Source organism: Euleptes europaea, chromosome 1, assembly GCF_029931775.1.
Source record: "Euleptes europaea isolate rEulEur1 chromosome 1, rEulEur1.hap1, whole genome shotgun sequence".
NCBI classification, from domain to species: domain Eukaryota; kingdom Metazoa; phylum Chordata; class Lepidosauria; order Squamata; family Sphaerodactylidae; genus Euleptes; species Euleptes europaea.
In genome coordinates, this window is record NC_079312.1 from 155,529,550 (window position 1) to 155,548,456 (window position 18,907).

General features: G+C 47.6%; 1 protein-coding gene across 1 annotated transcript in view; it reads left to right on the forward strand.

Annotated features, from left to right (window-relative positions):
• Positions 1-18,907, forward strand: part of ANKFN1 (ankyrin repeat and fibronectin type III domain containing 1) — a 235,885-nt gene that overhangs the window by 112,001 nt on the left and 104,977 nt on the right. The window contains exon 8 of the mRNA XM_056863608.1: positions 7,965-8,072. Coding sequence (XP_056719586.1) covers positions 7,965-8,072 — 108 coding nt within the window. The remainder of the gene's footprint in view (positions 1-7,964; positions 8,073-18,907) is intronic.

The following is an 18,907-nucleotide window of genomic DNA, read 5'->3' on the forward strand; positions in this document are numbered from 1 at the left end:
CAAGTGTATGCCAGGAGGATCCTCTGCATCAGTATAAGCTGGTGCTCCCACAGCCGGGGCAGTCTGACTCCATCGCATTATACCTGCTGAGTTCCTTGCTCTCCACAAAGCCTGTGCTCCCTAGGCTCCACCCCAAAATCTTCAGGAATTTCCCATCCTGGAGCTGGCAATCCTAGCAGTATTAGTAGTAATAGTAATCGTAAAGACAAACATTTTTATGTCCATTAACATGACTTTGGACATGTGGGTTTGGCATGGAAAGGGGGAGATCCACTTGCACGTGCTCCTTCTGCTAAAGCAAGTCTAGGTCCAACTCTGCAAAGTATTCCACCAAAAAATTAAAAATAACAAAAACAACCACAAGCATAACAAAGTAAATTCACTAAAGCCTGTGATAGATTATTTCTATGTCATAACACCGGATGGATATTATTTTCTTTGCCAAGGAGTAAATAAAGGAAAGCCAATTTTGAAAGACCTTGTTATTGTGTCATCTGCAGTTGATGTTTATGTTGTTAGTTAATTTGGACATTATTGTAAATTAATATAATTTGTTTTCCTAGTCATTACTGGAAGGAACAGATGAAACTTGAGCATGACAGCTTCTTCTCACTTCATTAAATAAAGCATAAGATGTATTAAATTCACACGAACTCTCCGTATTTTGGGGTAACATTTTTAATCTACCAGAAGAGCTGTCTTTCACTGTGAACATCTAAATTTTGTAATAGGCTTCCTGGTCTTATAATTAGGCTTTTCGTCTAGATATTAGGTGCTGCATCCAGACAAAAATCATGTTTTGCCAACTCAAAATTGGCAATGTGTGAAAAGTCCTACCAGCTATGCTATCATCCTGGTTCCCTTAGAAGCAAGAAGTGCAATGGGAGAAAGCATTCTGTTATTTTCCTGTCAAATCCTTCCAATGGAATATTGGCGCATGAGCTTGCAGCGTAAACCAACACTGCATGCTCCATTTGAAAACAGTCAGCCTGTTGGTGGCTCTGAATATATTCACATACACTGTGCCAGCAAAGCAAAGCCAATCTGCCTGACTTTTGGATGAATCTGTCAATACACAAACATACTGAGAGCATGCTTTTTATTTACAGAACTGTGATTGGTTATTACCTGTATTCTTTTAAATTAAAAATAGTGTGAAAACTAAGAACTAACTTTATTGTAGACTGTAGAGGTCATGATGATTGCCATAAATCTGATCAAAAATTTCTCTTTGTGCTGCCGGAGAATTTGTGGTCAGGACTCGAAGAGAGGCTTTTCTGGGGTCTTGTTAAAACTGGAGAAATAGCTAGTAGCTAATAAGAAAGTGCAGCATACTCTGCCATAAGAACTTTGCTGATGGCCATAGAATCAAGCTTAGTGGGTTGGATCCAACCAACCACCAGTACAATATACATGGATCTTAGGTAGTAGAAGTGTCAGACGTATTATCTACTCATGGTTATAGCAATAGCTTTAGATTGGTCTCCCTACAGGATTATGGAAACTGTAAAGTTAGATCCATGCCCATTTGTGGTGGAATAAATTGTTGTACAGCGAAGCTGAGGGCACCTCTGACTTGAATCATTAACAGTTCTTTGACAGAGGGTTACTTCCCAAAATCTTTAAAGGAAGCAATTATTAGACCACTGCTGGGCAAGTCTTCTATGCCAGCAAATGATCCAGTGAGCTATCCTATCAATTTTTGGGTTTGGCAGAGCAACTCTTTTCCTGAATGACACATCTGGCTTGATTGTTTCTGACCTGGCTTCAAGCCTGGTTTTGGCACTGCTGGTTCTGGTAGATGATATGTATATGCAGATAGAGCCAATACTTTGCTTCTAATTTTTTTAATATTAGTCAGTGGGGGTGGATACTGTACATCATGCAATCCTTCTGCATTGCATGGAATACCAGGTGGACATTGTAGGAGTAGCCCTTAAATGTTTTTGATCTTTCCTTTCTGATAGAATGCAGAGAGTGGTGAGGGGAGATGTGGAATCAGTCCCCTGGCAGACATGTGGATTACCCCAGGGTTCTGTCTTCTCTCCAATGCTGTTTAACATCTATGTACAGGCACTTTGTAGAATTATCCAGAGTTTGAGGGCTGGCTATCATGTAGAGTATATACCCGTGTATAAGCCGACCCGCGTATAAGCCAAGGTGCCTAATTTCTCCCCAAAAATGGGGAAAAATTAGGCACCCGCGTATAAGCCGAGGGTCGGCTTATAACCCCTCTCCCCCAGCAGGCTTACCTTATCCAGAGGCAGGAGGTGGCGGCAGGGGGCCCCCAGTGGCCCGGGAGGCCCCGCAGGCCGCTCCTAGGCCGCTCCAGGCCTGGCGAAGGCTGTGCCCCCCCCCCCGCAGCCCAGGAGGCCTTCCCAGGCCGGTCCTGGCCGGGGGAGCCGCGCACGCCTAGCGGGAGCAACGGCGCGCCCCTGCAGCGGCTGCAGGAGGCCCTCCGAGGCCGGTGCCGGCCAGGAGGAGCCGGGCGCGCCCGGCAGCGATCGCGCCCGGCCCTGCAGGAGGCCCTCCGAGGCCGGTGCCGGCCTGGAGGAGCCGGGCGCGCCCAGCAGCGATCGCGCCCGGCCCTGCAAAGGCCCTCCCAGGGGAAGCCGCGCTGGCCTGGCGGCGATGGCGGCGGAGGTAAGTTTCCCCCCTCCCTCCTCCTCCTCCTCCCCCTCCCTCCTCCCTCCTCCCCTACCCTACCATATTGACCCGCGTATAAGCCGAGGCCGACTTTTTCAGCCCTTTTTTGGGGCTGAAAAACTCGGCTTATACGCGAGTATATACGGTATGTAGATGACACCCAGCTATGTCTATCTCTGACTAAGGCCCCAGACGTAGCCAGACTAGTTCTGGAGCATTTCCTGGGGGCTGTGGTCAAGAGTTAAGGGAGAATAATCTAACACTGAATCCAGACTGGATGGATGTGATGCAGGTGGAAAAGCCAATGTTCTGAGAGGCATACATTTATTGTCCCTAGATGGTTGTGGATGTGGCGAATGCAGTTAAGAGTCTGGGCTATTGCTGGATGTGGCCTTGCGTACAGAGAAGCTCATGGGCTAGGAAGCTTCAGTTACATCTTCAGTTACATCCTGCTAGAAAATTGCACTGTGGATACGGCCAATCTGTCTACACTGATCCTTGCTGCTGTGACCTCAAAGGTTCATTACTGCAAAGCACTCTGCGTGAAACTGCCTTTGAAGAGGACCTAGAGACTTCAGCTAGTACAGAATGCAGCTCTCTGGTTGCTGGTGGAAACTAGCAAATTAGTCCATATTACAGAGACCTTGAAACATATACATTGGCTGCTGGTTTGTTTCTGAGTTCAATTCAAAGTGCTGGTTTTAATCTTTAAAGCTCTAAACAGCCTCAGCATGTTTGACCCCCTCTCCCAGTATGAACCCCTGAGAATACTGCACTCATTACAACACAGGATGCTAACTGTCCTAACAATGGGGGTGGTTAGGATGGTTTCAGCTCACACTTGGGCTTTTTCAGTGGCGTCCCCAGTTCTTTGGGATGGGCTGCCTAGAAAAGCACCATGAGGGAAAGTAAGTCTGAATTATTTTAAAGGAACTTTGGAAACTGAACTGCTGTGCTGATGGCTTGAATAAATTATTGTTGTTTTTAATCTTTATGGTATTATCTGTATATTTGGAATGTGCTTTGAGTGTATGACAGAAAAGCAATATATCAATATTTAAAAAATATATATTTTTTAAATCCCAGTGTTTCCCTTCCTCTAGCACTTGGAATCCTGCAATGTACATAAAGTCACATGAGGCAGGGTGGTGAGACAGAATTGCAGAGTTCTCCTTGTGGAAGAGGCTTTCCTTTCCTCACTGTAGCCTCCTGACCTGACTTGTATGGACATTTGTCCACACTAGTCCCCTAACTCCAAGCATCATCTTCTCAGGGGTCAAAAGAGACTGCTGGTGGAAGGGAATCATAGAGAAAATGTGCATGTGCCAGTGACTTTCAATGCTGGTTTGTTGGATATGACCCATTGTGCTATAGTAAGTTCAGTCTTAGACTAGGACCATGGAGAGCAGTGATCAACTTGCCATTGTGCCATGGAGTTCACTGGGTGATCTTTGGTTGGTTGCTTTCTCGCTCAACCCAATCTACCTCACGCAGTTATTGTAATGATAAAATGGGGAGAACCATGTATGCCACCATGGAGGGAGAACTACATATGCCACCATGAGCTCCCTGGAAGGAAAAGAGGAATCTTATCTCCCCCCACCTATCGCTTAGCCCAGCCAGGCATCATCTCACCTTTGAGCCTGGCTGCAGTGGTGGTGGTGCCTGAGAGCCTCTCTGAGCCCAGAGTGCCTCCCAGAGTCTGCTGCCACCACGGCCAGGCCTAGAGTGGCTCCTGGGGTCCTCCATTGCCACAGCCAGGCCCAGAGCAGCTCCCTGATTTTGGGAGGTCCCCCAAATTTGCAGGAAAATCTGTTTAGTGTCAATGTGGCCCCTATCTGCAGATTTAGATATCTGCAGATGGGGGCCACACTACACTATTAGATATATAGATAAATGTAGTCATTCTCCAACTTTTTGAAGAGGGACCCACTTCTGAACTTGCTGTACTGTTCAGGATTCATTTCTAAATGTGTTGAACTTTTTATGCTTGCAAAGAAACTCTATCCTTTATATACCCTTTGACATGCAGGACCCTCACATCAATTAACACTAACCAAATTTATACTGAATTCATGTATGATGGGCTGTATTTTATAGCTATTGTGCACCTTATGCAGAGGGAAACCCAAATTTCCCACTCAGCCTATTCCTCTTCTTTCCTCCTGGCCTTGTGCCTCACTAATGAGAGAATCACAATACACTTTGGGGTCCTGTCCCATAGTTTGAAAACCGCTAGAAGGTTGGATTTGGGGTGGGAGACTAGGGGTGGAGTCTTGGTTCAACTTGAAAGCACACTGGGCAATCACTGGCCAAACATCTCTCAATGAGCTGTCGTGAGATTATATGGGACTGACAAATAAAATAAAACAACCTTGGCATCCCTGAGATACTATGGGTTATACAAAGAATATATTTGACTACTCAGGGTTTACTCTTGTGGTCCTGAAGAGAACACGTTAAGTTTGCAACACTGTCAGATGAATTAGTTATCTTGTCCATTCTCCTAACCTCCAATGGCTAACAATATATACATCATAAGCAGTACACTAAAAACAAGCAATTTCGGAGTGAATTTATCTCCTCTGGCACGATTGAGTAGTGTAGAAATAAGCATTATGAGACACACTGCAAAAAAAGGCAGCCCCCAAAGTTCCCCCTCTGCAATATATAGATCAACTTGCCTCATCTTCTGACATAATCAAACTGTCCCCAACTCCCCATCTCTCCTCCATAGAATTGGCCCCTGGTAGCAGGGATTGGGCAAACATGGATTGTTATGAAATCAAGACATGAGGTAATTTATTGTTGAAGGTGGGGGGGATAGTGGGCTGCCTTTTTAAAAAAACATGTATTGTCTTTCTGAGATGTATGGAGAGAATGAGGCTGCGTGTTATGCCTTAACCGTTAGAACTGAGTGGATATGCCCTACCAAATTAGGATTTACAGGTGACAAAACACACTTCGTTGTTTTTTTTCAAGCTGTGCTTGCTTGCTTTCTCTATTCACAACCCTTCCAGGCTCCAATGTCATCAAGAATGGCTATTCCAGAACTGAGCAGAATCAGGGAATCAACTAAGATATGTTAATGGACTCTGTGGCAAAAAAAAAAAAAAAAAATCCAGTACACTAGAACATTTGTGAAATAGAATCTTGGCTGTCAGATTGCTTTCCCCCTCCATTTTATATAATTGATTTTCCTAAGATTTTCATATGTGCCATCTCTGTAACAATCCTCTGAATTAACCTGTTATTATTATCCCTGTATTAGGGGGAAGTGTAGGGCTCTGCTATTTTCTGTGCCTTTTTTGATCACATCTGGAATCCACCATTTCTCCAAGGAGCTGAAGGTGGCATAAATGATTCTCCCCTCCTCTGTTTTATCCTTGAAACAGGTGAGGAGTAATTGGCCAAAGATCAGCCACTGAACTTCATTGCTAAGTAGAAATTCGAACTCTGGTCCTAATCCTACATCATAACCACTACACAACACTGCTTTTCCACTTGGCTTATACTCTTAGACTTAGGAACCCCTGTTATCTGAATTAGATAGTCTCTGCTTTGGTTGGGGGCATTAGCATTGGAGACTTAAGCTTTGCAAGAGGCTGGGTAACCAGAATATTTTTAGCCAGCACTTACAAAGATGAGCCTCTTTGGAAAACTCTTTAATAAAGAAGCGTTTTTTCAAATTAAATGTATTTTTAATGTAAAAGTGGTTTCAAACACAGCAAAAACACACACCCGATTCACACAAGAGCTAAGAAAACAACAGGGAGGAAGGATGGGACACAAGGATATTAGGGCTGAGGCAATACTTACCAGTCTATGACGTCCGGATGAAAAGCAGCACTGAAGAGAGAAACAAACCAGCATCTCTCGGAAATAAAAAGACCTTACACACAAGTAAGGGGTATGTGGTTGGATCCAGAAAAACACATACACATGCAACAAATGGCAAAGAGCCAATATTTATAGTAAAACTGAGCCCTGAGGCTGCATGAGGTAACTGATGAACAAAAGATTTGCCAGGGACAAAGATTCTAATTGTTCCTCTGATAGCCCGAACAAGGGTTACGATGGGCATGAGGTCATGTCAGGATGTTGCAGAATGCCTGTGATGACTTGATCAATGACTGGTGATTGCTGGAGTACAGATTTTAAAATGTATGAAGATGTCTGAGAAGTTTCTCGGGATGGGCTGTGGGTCAGACAGGAGATTGTTGTCTTAAACTCCTCTGCATGTTGGATGAGGCTTGAGGGTATATCAGATATGCAAAGGACATGTCAGACCTTTTTCTGAATGGTCCTGGTTGCTGATTGGATTAAGGCTTTTCCCTATCAGTTTCAGGGGTTGGAGCACTTCACTTAGTATGCGAGGAAGACTTATTCTTACTCCCTATTGTTCCTTAGTCTTTCACATCTTGGGGCCTGGGAAAATGTAAAGTGACCCATTACTGCCTGTCGGCACCAAAGTTTCACACAGGTCACAAAGATGGATTCCAGGATCCCCTGAAAGTATGGTTCACCTTTGTTAACCTTCTTAAGGAAGTTGCTGCTGCAAGGAGCTCTTGGGAGACAGTCTCTGCAGGCCACCAATGACTGTGCTGTTTCCACCTTAAATTTATCCGCATATTACAGATAAGGATTGAAGAGAGCAATGTCTCGTTTAAGGGCTCAGACTTTCCAGGCTAAGAAGACATGTCCTGTTCTATACATAAAATGCAAATTACAGACATGAAACATTTAAAAGGGGGGAAATTGGTGTTTTTAAAGCACACATCTCTCTTAAAATGCTAATGACAAAGCAGGAATCCCGATTTCAAATAATGAAACTGAGTGGAGATTGAAGAGGTTAACCCTCCTCCTGTCCCTGCATGGGCCTAAGGCAAGTCGAGGCTGTGAGCCTGCAGGTTGCATTATGTGGAAAAAGAAATCTTCATCTTATCTGTTTGAGTACCAAATGCAGCCTAGTAGATTCATAATTGAGCTGAGATCTCAATTGAGGTCTTCCATGCTTTTGCGTTCTTTATGCTACACCAACTGTTGTTACAAAGATAAATAAGAGCAGGATATTATACACCGTAATCCTTATAGTTAGTGATACTTGAATAAAAGTATAAAGGAGTGGTATAGTAACAGCAGTAGCAACTTGCAAGGGAAATGGCTCTTCACAGTATTCATCTCAAGGACAAACTTAAAAACAGACACATTGGCCAATTCTCTCGACGGCCAAGAAACATCAGGAGTAAAAAACCCAAAAAACCTCAGTGTGTCTCTCTTTCCTCTGCTACATTCTGTTTATTTCTTTTGTTCAACAGACTGGAAAGACTATGATGGCAGAGAGCCCAGGCACAAGGGACAGATTGAAGCTCTGGAACGCTTACTGCAGCAGGTCAGAGCGTCTCATCAGAGTTACAGTTGCCGAGGTAAGGATAAAGTATCCGTGCAGTAAGGCACTGGGCAAAGCCTTTGCGGCGCCTGTAATTTTAGCAGCTTTCTATCTGGGTCATACCTTCCCATTCATCAGGGAAAGCAAGATATTAATATTGGCCCATCTGGAATCACTTTAGCAGACTATCTCGTGCTTGTCTCTCTAATGGGTAACTCGGCAAACATTTGGAAATGAGCGTTCACCACAGCACTCTTCTCTCTCCTTGTCATATGCACTCGTTTAAATTGTTTCACTTGAAAATCATTCAACATGTAACCCCCCACCCAGCCCCAATAACTGTCTTTCAAAGGTATATTTGCTGGTACAGACTTCCAGAAATAACCGTGGACTTTGGGGCTTGAAGCTCCTAGTTTTTTTCACTGCTAGATATGTAGGGTTGCCAACCTCCAGGTACCAGCTGGAGATCTCCTGCTAGTACGACTGATCTCCAGCCGATAGAGATCAGTTTGCCTGGAGAAAATGGTCGCTTTGGCAATTGGACTCTATGGCCTGCCTCAGGCTCTGCCCTAAAAACCTCCCACCGGTGGCGAAGAAGGACCTGGCAACCCTATAGATATGGGTGAAAAAGAAGACAACAGGTTGGATTTTATCAGTTTTTCTGCTGGCAAAAGAGGGAAGAGGGTCACCTTTGGACCACGGCATTTGTTATGCTGGTGACCTTTGTCAATAAAAGCCATGCTGGATGGAGAGCTGCTGTGAAGACACAATAGGAAAGATTAAGCAGAAAAGCTGGTGTAGTGGTTAAGGGCAGTGGTTAGGAGCAGTGGACTTTAATCTGGAGGACCGGGTTTGATTCCCCATTCTTCCACATGAGCAGCAGACACTAATCTGGTGAACCAGGTGGGTTTTCCCGCTCCTCCACATGAAACCAGCTGGGTGACCTTGGGCTAGTCACAGCTCTGTTAGAGCTCTCTCAGCCTCACCTACCTCACAGGATGGGTGTCTGTTGTGGGGAGGGGGAGGGGAGGTGATTGTAAGCTGCTAAGAAGAAGAAGAAAAGTTGGTTTTTATATGCCGATTTTCTCTACCACTTAAGGCAGAATCAAACCAGCTTACAATCACCTTCCCTTCCCCTCCCCACAACAGACACCCTGTGAGGTAGGTGAGGCTGAGAGAGCGTGACTTGCCCAAGGTCACCCAGCTGGCTTCGTGTGTAGGAGTGGGGAAACAAATCCAGTTCACCAGATTAGCCTCGGCCACTCATGTGGAGGAGTGGGGAATCAAACCTGGTTCTCCAGATCAGACTCCACCGCTCTAAACCACTGCTTTTAACCACTACACCACGCTGATTTTTCCTTAAGTGGCAGAGAAAGTCAGCATATAAAAACTAACCTTCTTCTTCTTCTCGCTCTAGGCGTCTTCATTCTGGGTTATTTTCTTTTATTTGCTAGGGAAGGCAGGATTCAACAAAATTGTAGGCCTTCCGGTTCCCCGGGGGAAATGACCCCCTCCTATCGGAATGCCTCCGTTTTGTTTCCTGCCTTTGTCAGGGAAGCAGGTTTGTGGCGGTGCTCCGCCATTTTTTCACGATCTCTTTTAATACTCTAGAGTGGGAAAGTATTCATTTTTCCCAGAAAAGATTTTTCCCCTTTGTGTTCCCCTTTTCTTACCTTGTCTCGTTTAGTCTGTGTCCGTTTCGTCCCCTTGTCGCGTTTTGTGTGTGGGGCCCGGAGGGTTGGAGTCGTCCTTTCCCGCCTAAAGAAAATGGTGGCGTCTAGCCAGGACAAATTTATTTCACCCATAGATTTAAACCCGGGTCTCCTTGTCGCGGCGACCCCGAGCCGCGGGGATTCCTCTAACCCTTCTAAAGGGACCAACCCCAAGCGAAAGAGGAAACCGGACCCAGAAGAGGAAACAAAAAAGAAGAAGAAAAAGGACTCAGGTGCAGCTGCTAGCCGGCAGCCTACTGCACTCGCCGCTATGTCCGTAGCGGAGCGCGTGAAACTAGGCGCGACTGCTAGCCAGGCGCCAGGCGCGGCTGCTACCCATACGCCAAATGCCTCAGAGACTACCGAGTGCTCTGCGGGCCCCCTATGACTGCCGCAGCTGCTAGCCACGTCTTTACTAGCGGCAATGAGGCTTCCCATAGATCGATGGCTGCGCAACAGGGGGCTGCTACCGGTAACGTACCAGCGTTCGCGGGGGCTTCAAATGGTGGGGGGCTGGCTGCCTTAAGAGCGGAGCTCACTGAGCTCATTAGAAGTGTCTTTGTGGATGGCTTGCAGGCGGCTCAAGTGACCCCTACTCCCTCCATTAGAGGCGCAGAGGATTACCAGGACCCTCTAGAGGGACCCAGTACCCTCCACAGACACAAGGGGCCTGGGAGTGAGAAGGCTATCGTCGGCCAATCCTCTGGCCAATCCAGAGGGAAGGTAGTTATGCAGCCCCAGTCTTCCCCAGACTCTTCAGAGGATGAGAACGGGGAGGAGGAGGAGGACTCCCCCCCAGAGGAGGACCCTCCAAAACCAGAGGAAAAACAGCTCAGGCTCTTTCCTCAGGAGGATTTCCCCTCCCTATTAGTTAAGACTCTAGAGGCTTTGGACCTGTCTGAGACACAGGACCCCCAAGCCTCTGACAAACTTAAAGGATCAAAAGAATTTTTTCACAGGCATAACAACCCCTCTCGTGTGATTCCAGTTGCAGACTACTTCACCTCACTGATTACTGCAGAATGGGAAAAACCATTAGCAAGTAGACAGGCACCAGCTATAGCTAAAAAATTCTGATTTAGCGCCTGCCTCGGCTCAATTGCTTAAACCCCCGGTGGTAGAAGCTCCTGTCTGTGGCTTACATTCCAATGACGTAGTGGACAAGGATGGCATGGGGTCTATCAGAGATCCTCTTGATAGGAAGGCAGAGATCTCACTCAAGCGGGCGCATGAAGCCTCTGCCCTAGCCATCAGCGCCTCGGTCACATCGGCATTAGTGTCCAGGGCAGCGATAGTCTGGACACTCAAACTACGTCAACTCATTCCCGAAGGAAATAAGAAAGCCCAGGAGGGAGCGTCCAGGATCCTAAGGGCGGTCACCTTTCTGGCCGACTCTTCTTTAGATACCCTTTCATTTTCAGCCAGAGCCATCGCCACTCAACTAGCTTCAAGGAGAGCCCTTTGGCTCAGGCCTTGGCAGGTGGACCATCATTCTAAGTCCGACCTAATGGGGTTTCCATACCAAGGGAAGAGGCTCTTTGGTGATCAGCTTGATCCTATCTTAGTTGAGACTAGGGACAAGAAGAAGGCGCTTCCCAAGAGCTATAGGCGAGATCAAAAAACCTACTCGCGTCCCTTTCGCTCCTCCCACACCCTCCAGAGATTTCGAGGTGAACAGCGAAGGGGTTTTTGGAACTCTTTCAAGGGCTCCTTTCGAAGGGGAGGCCGTTATTCAAGGTCCCCACGTTCCACCCAGCCCTCTGACAGAACTGGGTATGGACCTCAACAGTCCAAGCAATGATGCCTCCATCGGTCCGATGGGGGGCCGTCTCACCCGCTTTGTGGCGGCATGGCAGTCATCCCAGGTGGATCACTGGGTATCCTCCATCATCGCTCAAGGATACCTGATAGAGTTTCGCAAGACCCCACCTTCAAGATTCATATCCAAGACAAAACCACTAGGCAAAGAAAAATTGCTTCGCACACAAGAAGCCATAAGTCACCTATTAGACATACAGGCCATAGAGCCCGTTGAGTACTCAGAGCGATACTCGGGGGTGTATTCCGTGTTTTTCACGGTTCCAAAGAAAAACGGGGACTGGAGAGCCATCCTGAACCTCAAGTGGGTGGAAAAAGTTCGTCATCTACAAAAGGTTCAGGATGGAAACCCTAAAATCCATCTCAGAGTCTTTAACTCCTCGAGCCTTCCTGACCTCGGTGGACCTCACCGAGGCGTATCTCCATGTCCCCATCCACCAGAATCACAGGAAGTTCCTGCGCTTCTCCTGCCAGGACAAGCATTATCAGTTTTGGGCTCTACCATTCGGCTTAACATCTGCGCCGAGGGTCTTCACGAAGATTCTAGTGACCCTCATGGTAGAGGCCCGCAAACTGGGAGTCCAGGTACACCCGTACCTGGACGACATCCTCATATGTTCTCCCACGCAGGAGCTGAGTTGGGTTCACACCATCATCGTGCTCACGATTTTACAGAATCACGGATTCCTGATCAATTGGAGCAAAAGTCAACTGATACCTTCACAGAGACTGACTCATCTAGGCGTAGTCATCGACACCACGTCCAGTTCTTTCATCCTCACGACAGTGAAGGTGGAATCCATTTCCTCGCTCGCCAAACAAGCAGCATCTGCTCCAACATTTCGGCTCATGGCAATGGCCAAGCTCCAGGGGCACATGATCTCATGCATCCCGTCGGTACCATGGGCTCGCTTTCAGGTGAGACCGTTACAATGGTTCCTCCGTCCATTCCAGAAGGACATTGCAAGAAAAGATACAGACTCCTCAGCCTCTCGGACTCTGTCCGAGCAAGTCTGACCTGGTGGACGGTTCCTGAGAATCTATCTCGGGGGCTACAGTACATTCACGAAGCACCCGTCCAGTTGTTCACGGATGCCAAACATCTCAAGAAAAGCATCAACTTCCTAGAGATCACAGCGATTTGGAAAGCCCTCCTGCACTTTGGACCTCAGCTAGCTGGGACACACCTTCTCATCAGAATGGACAACATAGCCACGAAGGTGCATATAAACAAGCAGGGGGGCTCCAGGTCTTCCTCTCTGCACAAACAGGCTTCCAGGATCCTAGAGTAGGCCGAGTCCCACTTAGCCTCGATATCAGCCGAGCACATCCGGGAGGTTCACAATGTTCAGGCCAACTGGCTCAGCAGACAACACCTTGACGAAGCCAAGTAGTCCCTGCATCCGGAAGTCTTCCATCAGATCACCATCAGATTCGGGGTTCCGCAGGTGGACTTGTTTGCAACTCCAGTCAACTCACAACTAGAGATGTTCTAGTCCAGGTATCACCAAACAGGGGCGGAGGGAACAGATGCCCTCTTGTCCCTGTGGCCGACCGGCCTGCTGTACGCATTTCCACCTCTATCTCTCATCCCCAGGGTGATCAGATGCATTCGGACTCTCCGAGCCACGGTCCTGATGGTAGCTCCGGACTGGCCAAGGTGGCCATAGTATCCGGCTTTACAACAGATGTCCATCCAGCCTCCCTGGCGGCTTCCATCCAGACAAGACCTCTTAATCCAAGGACTGATTTGCCACCCGGACCCCGGGTGGTATCAACTGACTGTGTGGCACTTGAGAGGCGGGACCTCTTAGATCAAGGATATAATTCCGGCATTGTCAACACCATCTTGGCTTCTAGGAGACCAGCCACACAATGTATATACGGAGCTACCTGGAAGGTATTCGCTACGTGGTGCCACCGTAACGCAAAAGATCCTCTGAAACCCGGGGTGGCAGGCATTCTAGCCTTTCTTCAAGAGGGAAGGAAGCTCGGGCTTAAAGCCTCCACCATGAGGCATCAATTGGCCGCTATAGCCACCCTGGTACCTCGAGTGGCCAAGTATCCTTTGACAAAACACCCTCACATCAGTGCCTTTCTTAGAGGGGTTCAACTTTCATCTCCGGCGGTGATTCATAGGTTCCCCTCCTGGAATTTGTGCACCGTACTACAAGCCTTGACAAAGTCACCGTTCGAGCCCCTCAGAACGGTCGACCTCAAGTGGGTCCGCATGAAGGCCTTGTTCCTTACTGCAGCTTGGAGCTCTTTCTGTAAGACCGGAACTTTGCGTGTTTCACAAAAACAGGGTGGCCCTTCATACCAATCCATCTTTCATCCCAAAGGTTCACACACATTTTCACCTCAAGCAAGAGATAGTTCTCCCTACCTTTTTCCCAAACCCCTCCAACCAGAGGGAGAGGGAGTGGCACTCGTTGGATGTTAAAAGAGCCCTACACATTTACATCAGAAGAACTCAACATATTAGAAAATCAGAGTGCCTCTTTATTTCCTTGACGGCTCCTACCAAGGGCGGAGCTATGTCCCAGGCAGCTATTAGAGTGCCATAAAGGCATGTATTTCCTTCGCCTATAAAAACTCCGGCGTGAGAGTCCCGTCCAGCATCATGGCGCACTCAGTTAGGAGTGCAGCCACCACTATGGCCTTTAAACATAGGGTGTCACTGGAACAGATATGCAAGGCCGCTACTTGGTCTTCCTTGTCGACCTTTACTAGACACTACAGGGTGGACACATTCTCCAGAGATACCTCCGCATTTGGCCTGGGAGTGCTTCAGGCAGTGCAGGAGGACTAACTCCCCACCCTAATTCTTTGACAGCTCTGTTAAGTCCCAGAATGAAGACGCCCTTCTTACCTAGAGCGAGAAAGAGCCTTGGTTCACTTACCGTGAAGGCTTCTTCTGCTCGTAGGTAAGAAGAGCATCTTCACCTCCCTAGTTCCTGCCAAAAGCACATTAAAAAAAAAAAAAAAACCAGGGAGGGTGTCTTGAGTGAATTTGTTCACGTTAATTTCAAGTAATTTGTTTCGTTAACAGTTGTTTGGCCTCTGTTACTTTGTCTATTGAGGGGAAAAATGTTTTGCCACAGTTAAATTATAAGAGTTTTTCTATGAATACTATCTAAGCTTTTCAACTACTGAGGCATTCCGATAGGAGGGGGTCATTTCCCCCGGGGAACCGGAAGGCCTACAATTTTGTTGAATCCTGCCTTCCCTAGCAAATAAAAGAAAATAACCCAGAATGAAGACGCCCTTCTTACCTACAAGCAGAAGAAGCCTTCACGTTAATTGAACCAAGGCTCTTTCTCCTTCTCTCCAACCAAATGCCTGGGTTATAGCTGAGTGAGGCCTGTGGGTGTACCCCTCCTGCACACACATACACACAGAGTTGTTTTTTCACCCAACCAAGAGGTTTTTTTTAAAAAAAAAGCCTGCTTAATTGATGGCATTATAGCTTCTGTTTAAAGAATGAGATCTTATTTTTAGAATAAAAACATTTCTGTTTTTTTTTTTTTACAACAGTGGCTTTTCCTATCCTTTGTGATACTGCCCCACATTTTACCTACATTTCCCACCCTGTTTTGTCCAGTCCTAGATCTCCTCTTGTAAGGGCACTCCTTTTACCATGCCATTACCTTCATTTGCTCTTATGCTTCTGAGGATGTCAGGGTGCTTAGTGCCAGGAAACAACATGAGTGGAAGGCCTCAACCTCTCTGCCCTATGCCCTCCAAAGTAACTGGTTGGCCACTGCATGAGACAGGATGCTAGACTAGATGAACCACTGGTCTGAGACAGCAGGGCTCTTCTTATGTCAATCCTAAGTAGGTCTAGTGAGACCCCAACTAGACGTCACAGCATCCCTGAGTTCACCATGGGGACACCTTCACCATTTTGGGGATAAAACTCCCTTTGTTTACTAAGGCCATGGGAGCCCATTCCAGGACCATGGCATGTGGACAGGAAGGGCACCTGTTTCCCCCACACACACATGCACACACATCATTTTCAACAGCTCAAATGCTGGGGGTTTAGGCTCTTGAAAACGGTAAGGTTTCCAGTTGCCTACTAATGGCGGGCAACTGCCCACCGATTCCTGCCACTGCCTTCCAACACTCACCTGATTGGCGGGTAGAAACAGGCTGACCAAAGGGGGGGCAATTGGGGCGTGCATGATGACATAACGTCCAGTGCAATGCGGAAGCGTCAGCATCACACCGGCAGGGATGCTCTATCACTCTCCTCAAAACTCTATGAAGCAAGTGCCAGAGCACACACACACTGGTGAGATGCTGGTGCTTCTGCATCACACTGGAAGTGACATCATCTTGTAGCACTGATCGACAACTCCTGTACCCACCCCCAGATCTCCTCCCGGTTGCCAGGAGGGACCTGGAAACCCTATTTGGGGGGAACAGGACCCCCTCCTCTCCCCACGTTATGGTTCCGAACAGTAATGGGCTTCTACAGCTTTTGTAAACAGTAGGAATTTAATTCCTAAAATGGTGGGGGTGTTCCCATGGTGAGCTTGAGGACACTGTGACATCTAGTTGGGCTACAAAATTCCTACTCAAATATATTCAGTGAGACTTGCTTCCAGGAAAATGTTCTTATGATGGCACTGAGAAACAGGTAACTGAGATTATACAGATATTTGGGGATAGGATTACAGTATTTCCATTGGTTATGATAGAATCGTTAGTGTCCATTTTTTTGCTTTGAAACTCCATCCAGAAAAGTAGACCTCCAGCACACACACCTAACAAAGAAGGTCAGCTATAGCACTGGACATCAGAGACTTTGTTAACATTGTGTAACTAGATCCCTCCTCAGAAAATCTGACACTAGGAAAAGAGGTGTCTAGCAGAACCACACTAAGCCTCATAAAAAGTCCAGCACTATGAAACAATTAAAATTAGCAAAATATATCATAAGATCAGTGAAACTGATCATAGCTGCAGTGAAAATGGAACAGGAGCACAAGAAAAAGAAATCAGAAAAATCAGAAAACAATGGAAGTGGCAAAAAGCCTGGAGAAATAACACTGTTTTTACCTCGCACCTAAGACTCAGTAAGTTTGGTGAAGGTAATTGCAAGCTGAGGCACCACAATAAAAAACATCCTTTTTCTGGTCTCCATCCACTTTAGTGTGTGTGTGTGTGTGTGTGTGTGTGTGTGTGTGGTGCCTTCAAGTTGCAGCTGACTTATGGTGACCCCTTTTGGGGTTTTCATGGCAAGAGACTAACAGAGGTGGTTTGCCAGTGCCTTCCTCTGCACAGCAACCCTGGTATTCCTTGGTGGTCTCCCATCCAAATACTAACCAGGGCTGACCCTGCTTAGCTTCTAAGATCTGATGAGATCAGGCTAGCCTGGGCCATGATAGTAGGGGCGCACAAAGCAAAGCTTGGTTAAAGATCTTACTTGTTCACTTATTGCAGGGGTGGGGAACCTTTTTCCTGCCAAGGGCCATTTGCACATTTATGACATCATTCAGGGGCCATACCAGGTGTAGCTCTCCCGGTGTGTGTGTGGGGTGAGAGGCTAGGGTTGCCAGATCTCCAGCCACCACCTGGAGGTTGGCAACCCCAGGGGAGGCCACACAGAGAAGGCCTCCAGGGTGCTCCCACTCCCCCCCTTCCAGGCGGGAGGGCAGCCAGCGGTGGGCCCGAGCAAACGAGGAGCCAGGGGGGCGCAGCCCACAGTCGATTGGCAAGGCAGGAAGGGAGGAACGAAAACGGAGAAAGAGGAAGAGGGAGGGAGGGAGAAAGAAATGGAGAGAGGGGGAGAAAGAAAAGGACGGAGAGAAAGAAAGAAAAGGACGGAGGGAGACAAAGAAAGAGACAGAAAAAGAGGGAGAAAGAGAGGGAGAGAAAGGAGAAAGAGTGACAGAAAAAGTGGAAGAAGAGAGAGAAAAGCCTTCCCCCCACACATATACACACCCGCGCACGCCGGCCCTGCGCGACCGGGCCCCAGCCTCCCCGCCTTTCCCACACACACACACACACATGGCAGCGCACGGAGCCCCATGCGACCAGGCCCCAGTCTCCATACCCTCCCCCCGAGTCCACAAAAGCCTCCCCCAAACCCAATCGGCTCCTGCACGCATGCTCTGCCGCCGGCCTCTTCCCCTCCCCTGCTGCTCAACAGCCGACAGGCTGCAAGAGGGGCTTACAATGTGCAGCGGCGTTCCTGCACGCTGCGGCTGTAGGAAGCAGCCTTGGGGGAAGCATCCCTCCCCCTCCCCTCTCCTCTCATCGACCAACAGCCAACAGTCGGTGAGAGGAGGTCCAAAGGGCGCCACAGCGCCCCTGTAAGCCGCGGCCCCAGGAGCACCCTCAGGGAGGGCCGCCCTGTGTCCCGCCTCTGCGGCAGGGCTACGGAGCTCTCGAGGGCCACAAAAAATGTCCTTGGGGCCGCATATGGCCCCCGGGCCTGAGGTTCCCCATGCCTGACTTATTGTATTGTATGCCAATAAAGGTCTTAAATTGAATTGAATTGATCTTACTTGTTGTGTGGGTTCATTAAAAAAAGCTGGCTGCCTTTTAAGTAACAAACATCTTACATATGTAAAGGTAAGAATCCACACTTTGGATTGTGCTAGGAAATTATTCGGTAGCCAGGGATGTTCTTGCAAAACTGGACAGATAGGTGCACAATACTTCAAGAGTAAGCAACCCCCAACATGTGTGCCAAATACTTATTTATTTACTTACTTCATGTATACCCTGCTTTTCTCCCCAAATGGGGATCCAAAGCGGATTTTATCCTCACAACAACCCTGTGAGGGTGAGGTAGTTTAGGCTGAGGATGTGTGACTGGCCTAAGATCACCCAACAAGCTTCCACGGCACAGTGGGGATTCGAACCCGGGTTTCCCAAATCCTAGTTTGATCTAGCAGACTGTTTTGCTTGGCAAGGCAGCACTTTTGCTCCATCAAAAAAAAGCAGAGTTGTAGTTGAATCAGATCAGGCCACAGCATAGCTCTGGGACATTTTTGGGGGACCTAGAATTGTGATGTCATCAACCAGAGCTCATTCAGGCCTTGCCTCCAGTAACTGAGCACTTGGTGTGGTATCATGCAGGCTGGTTGAGGAGGTTGCTGGCTGCTTCTCTAATGAGCACAAGTTGCTGCCACTGTGCTCCTCCTTCAGGTGGAGCCATCTTTGTGTCTGGCGGGACACTCATTTCTTCCCTTTTGTTTGCTGGCACACAAACATCTTCACAGGTAGATGCTGTGTTTCATTTGGCACTCGGGACAAAAAAGTTGCCTTTCCCCACTATAGCTCATGCCAGCCTACAGTCTCACTACTGTGTGCTACAACTTTTTGT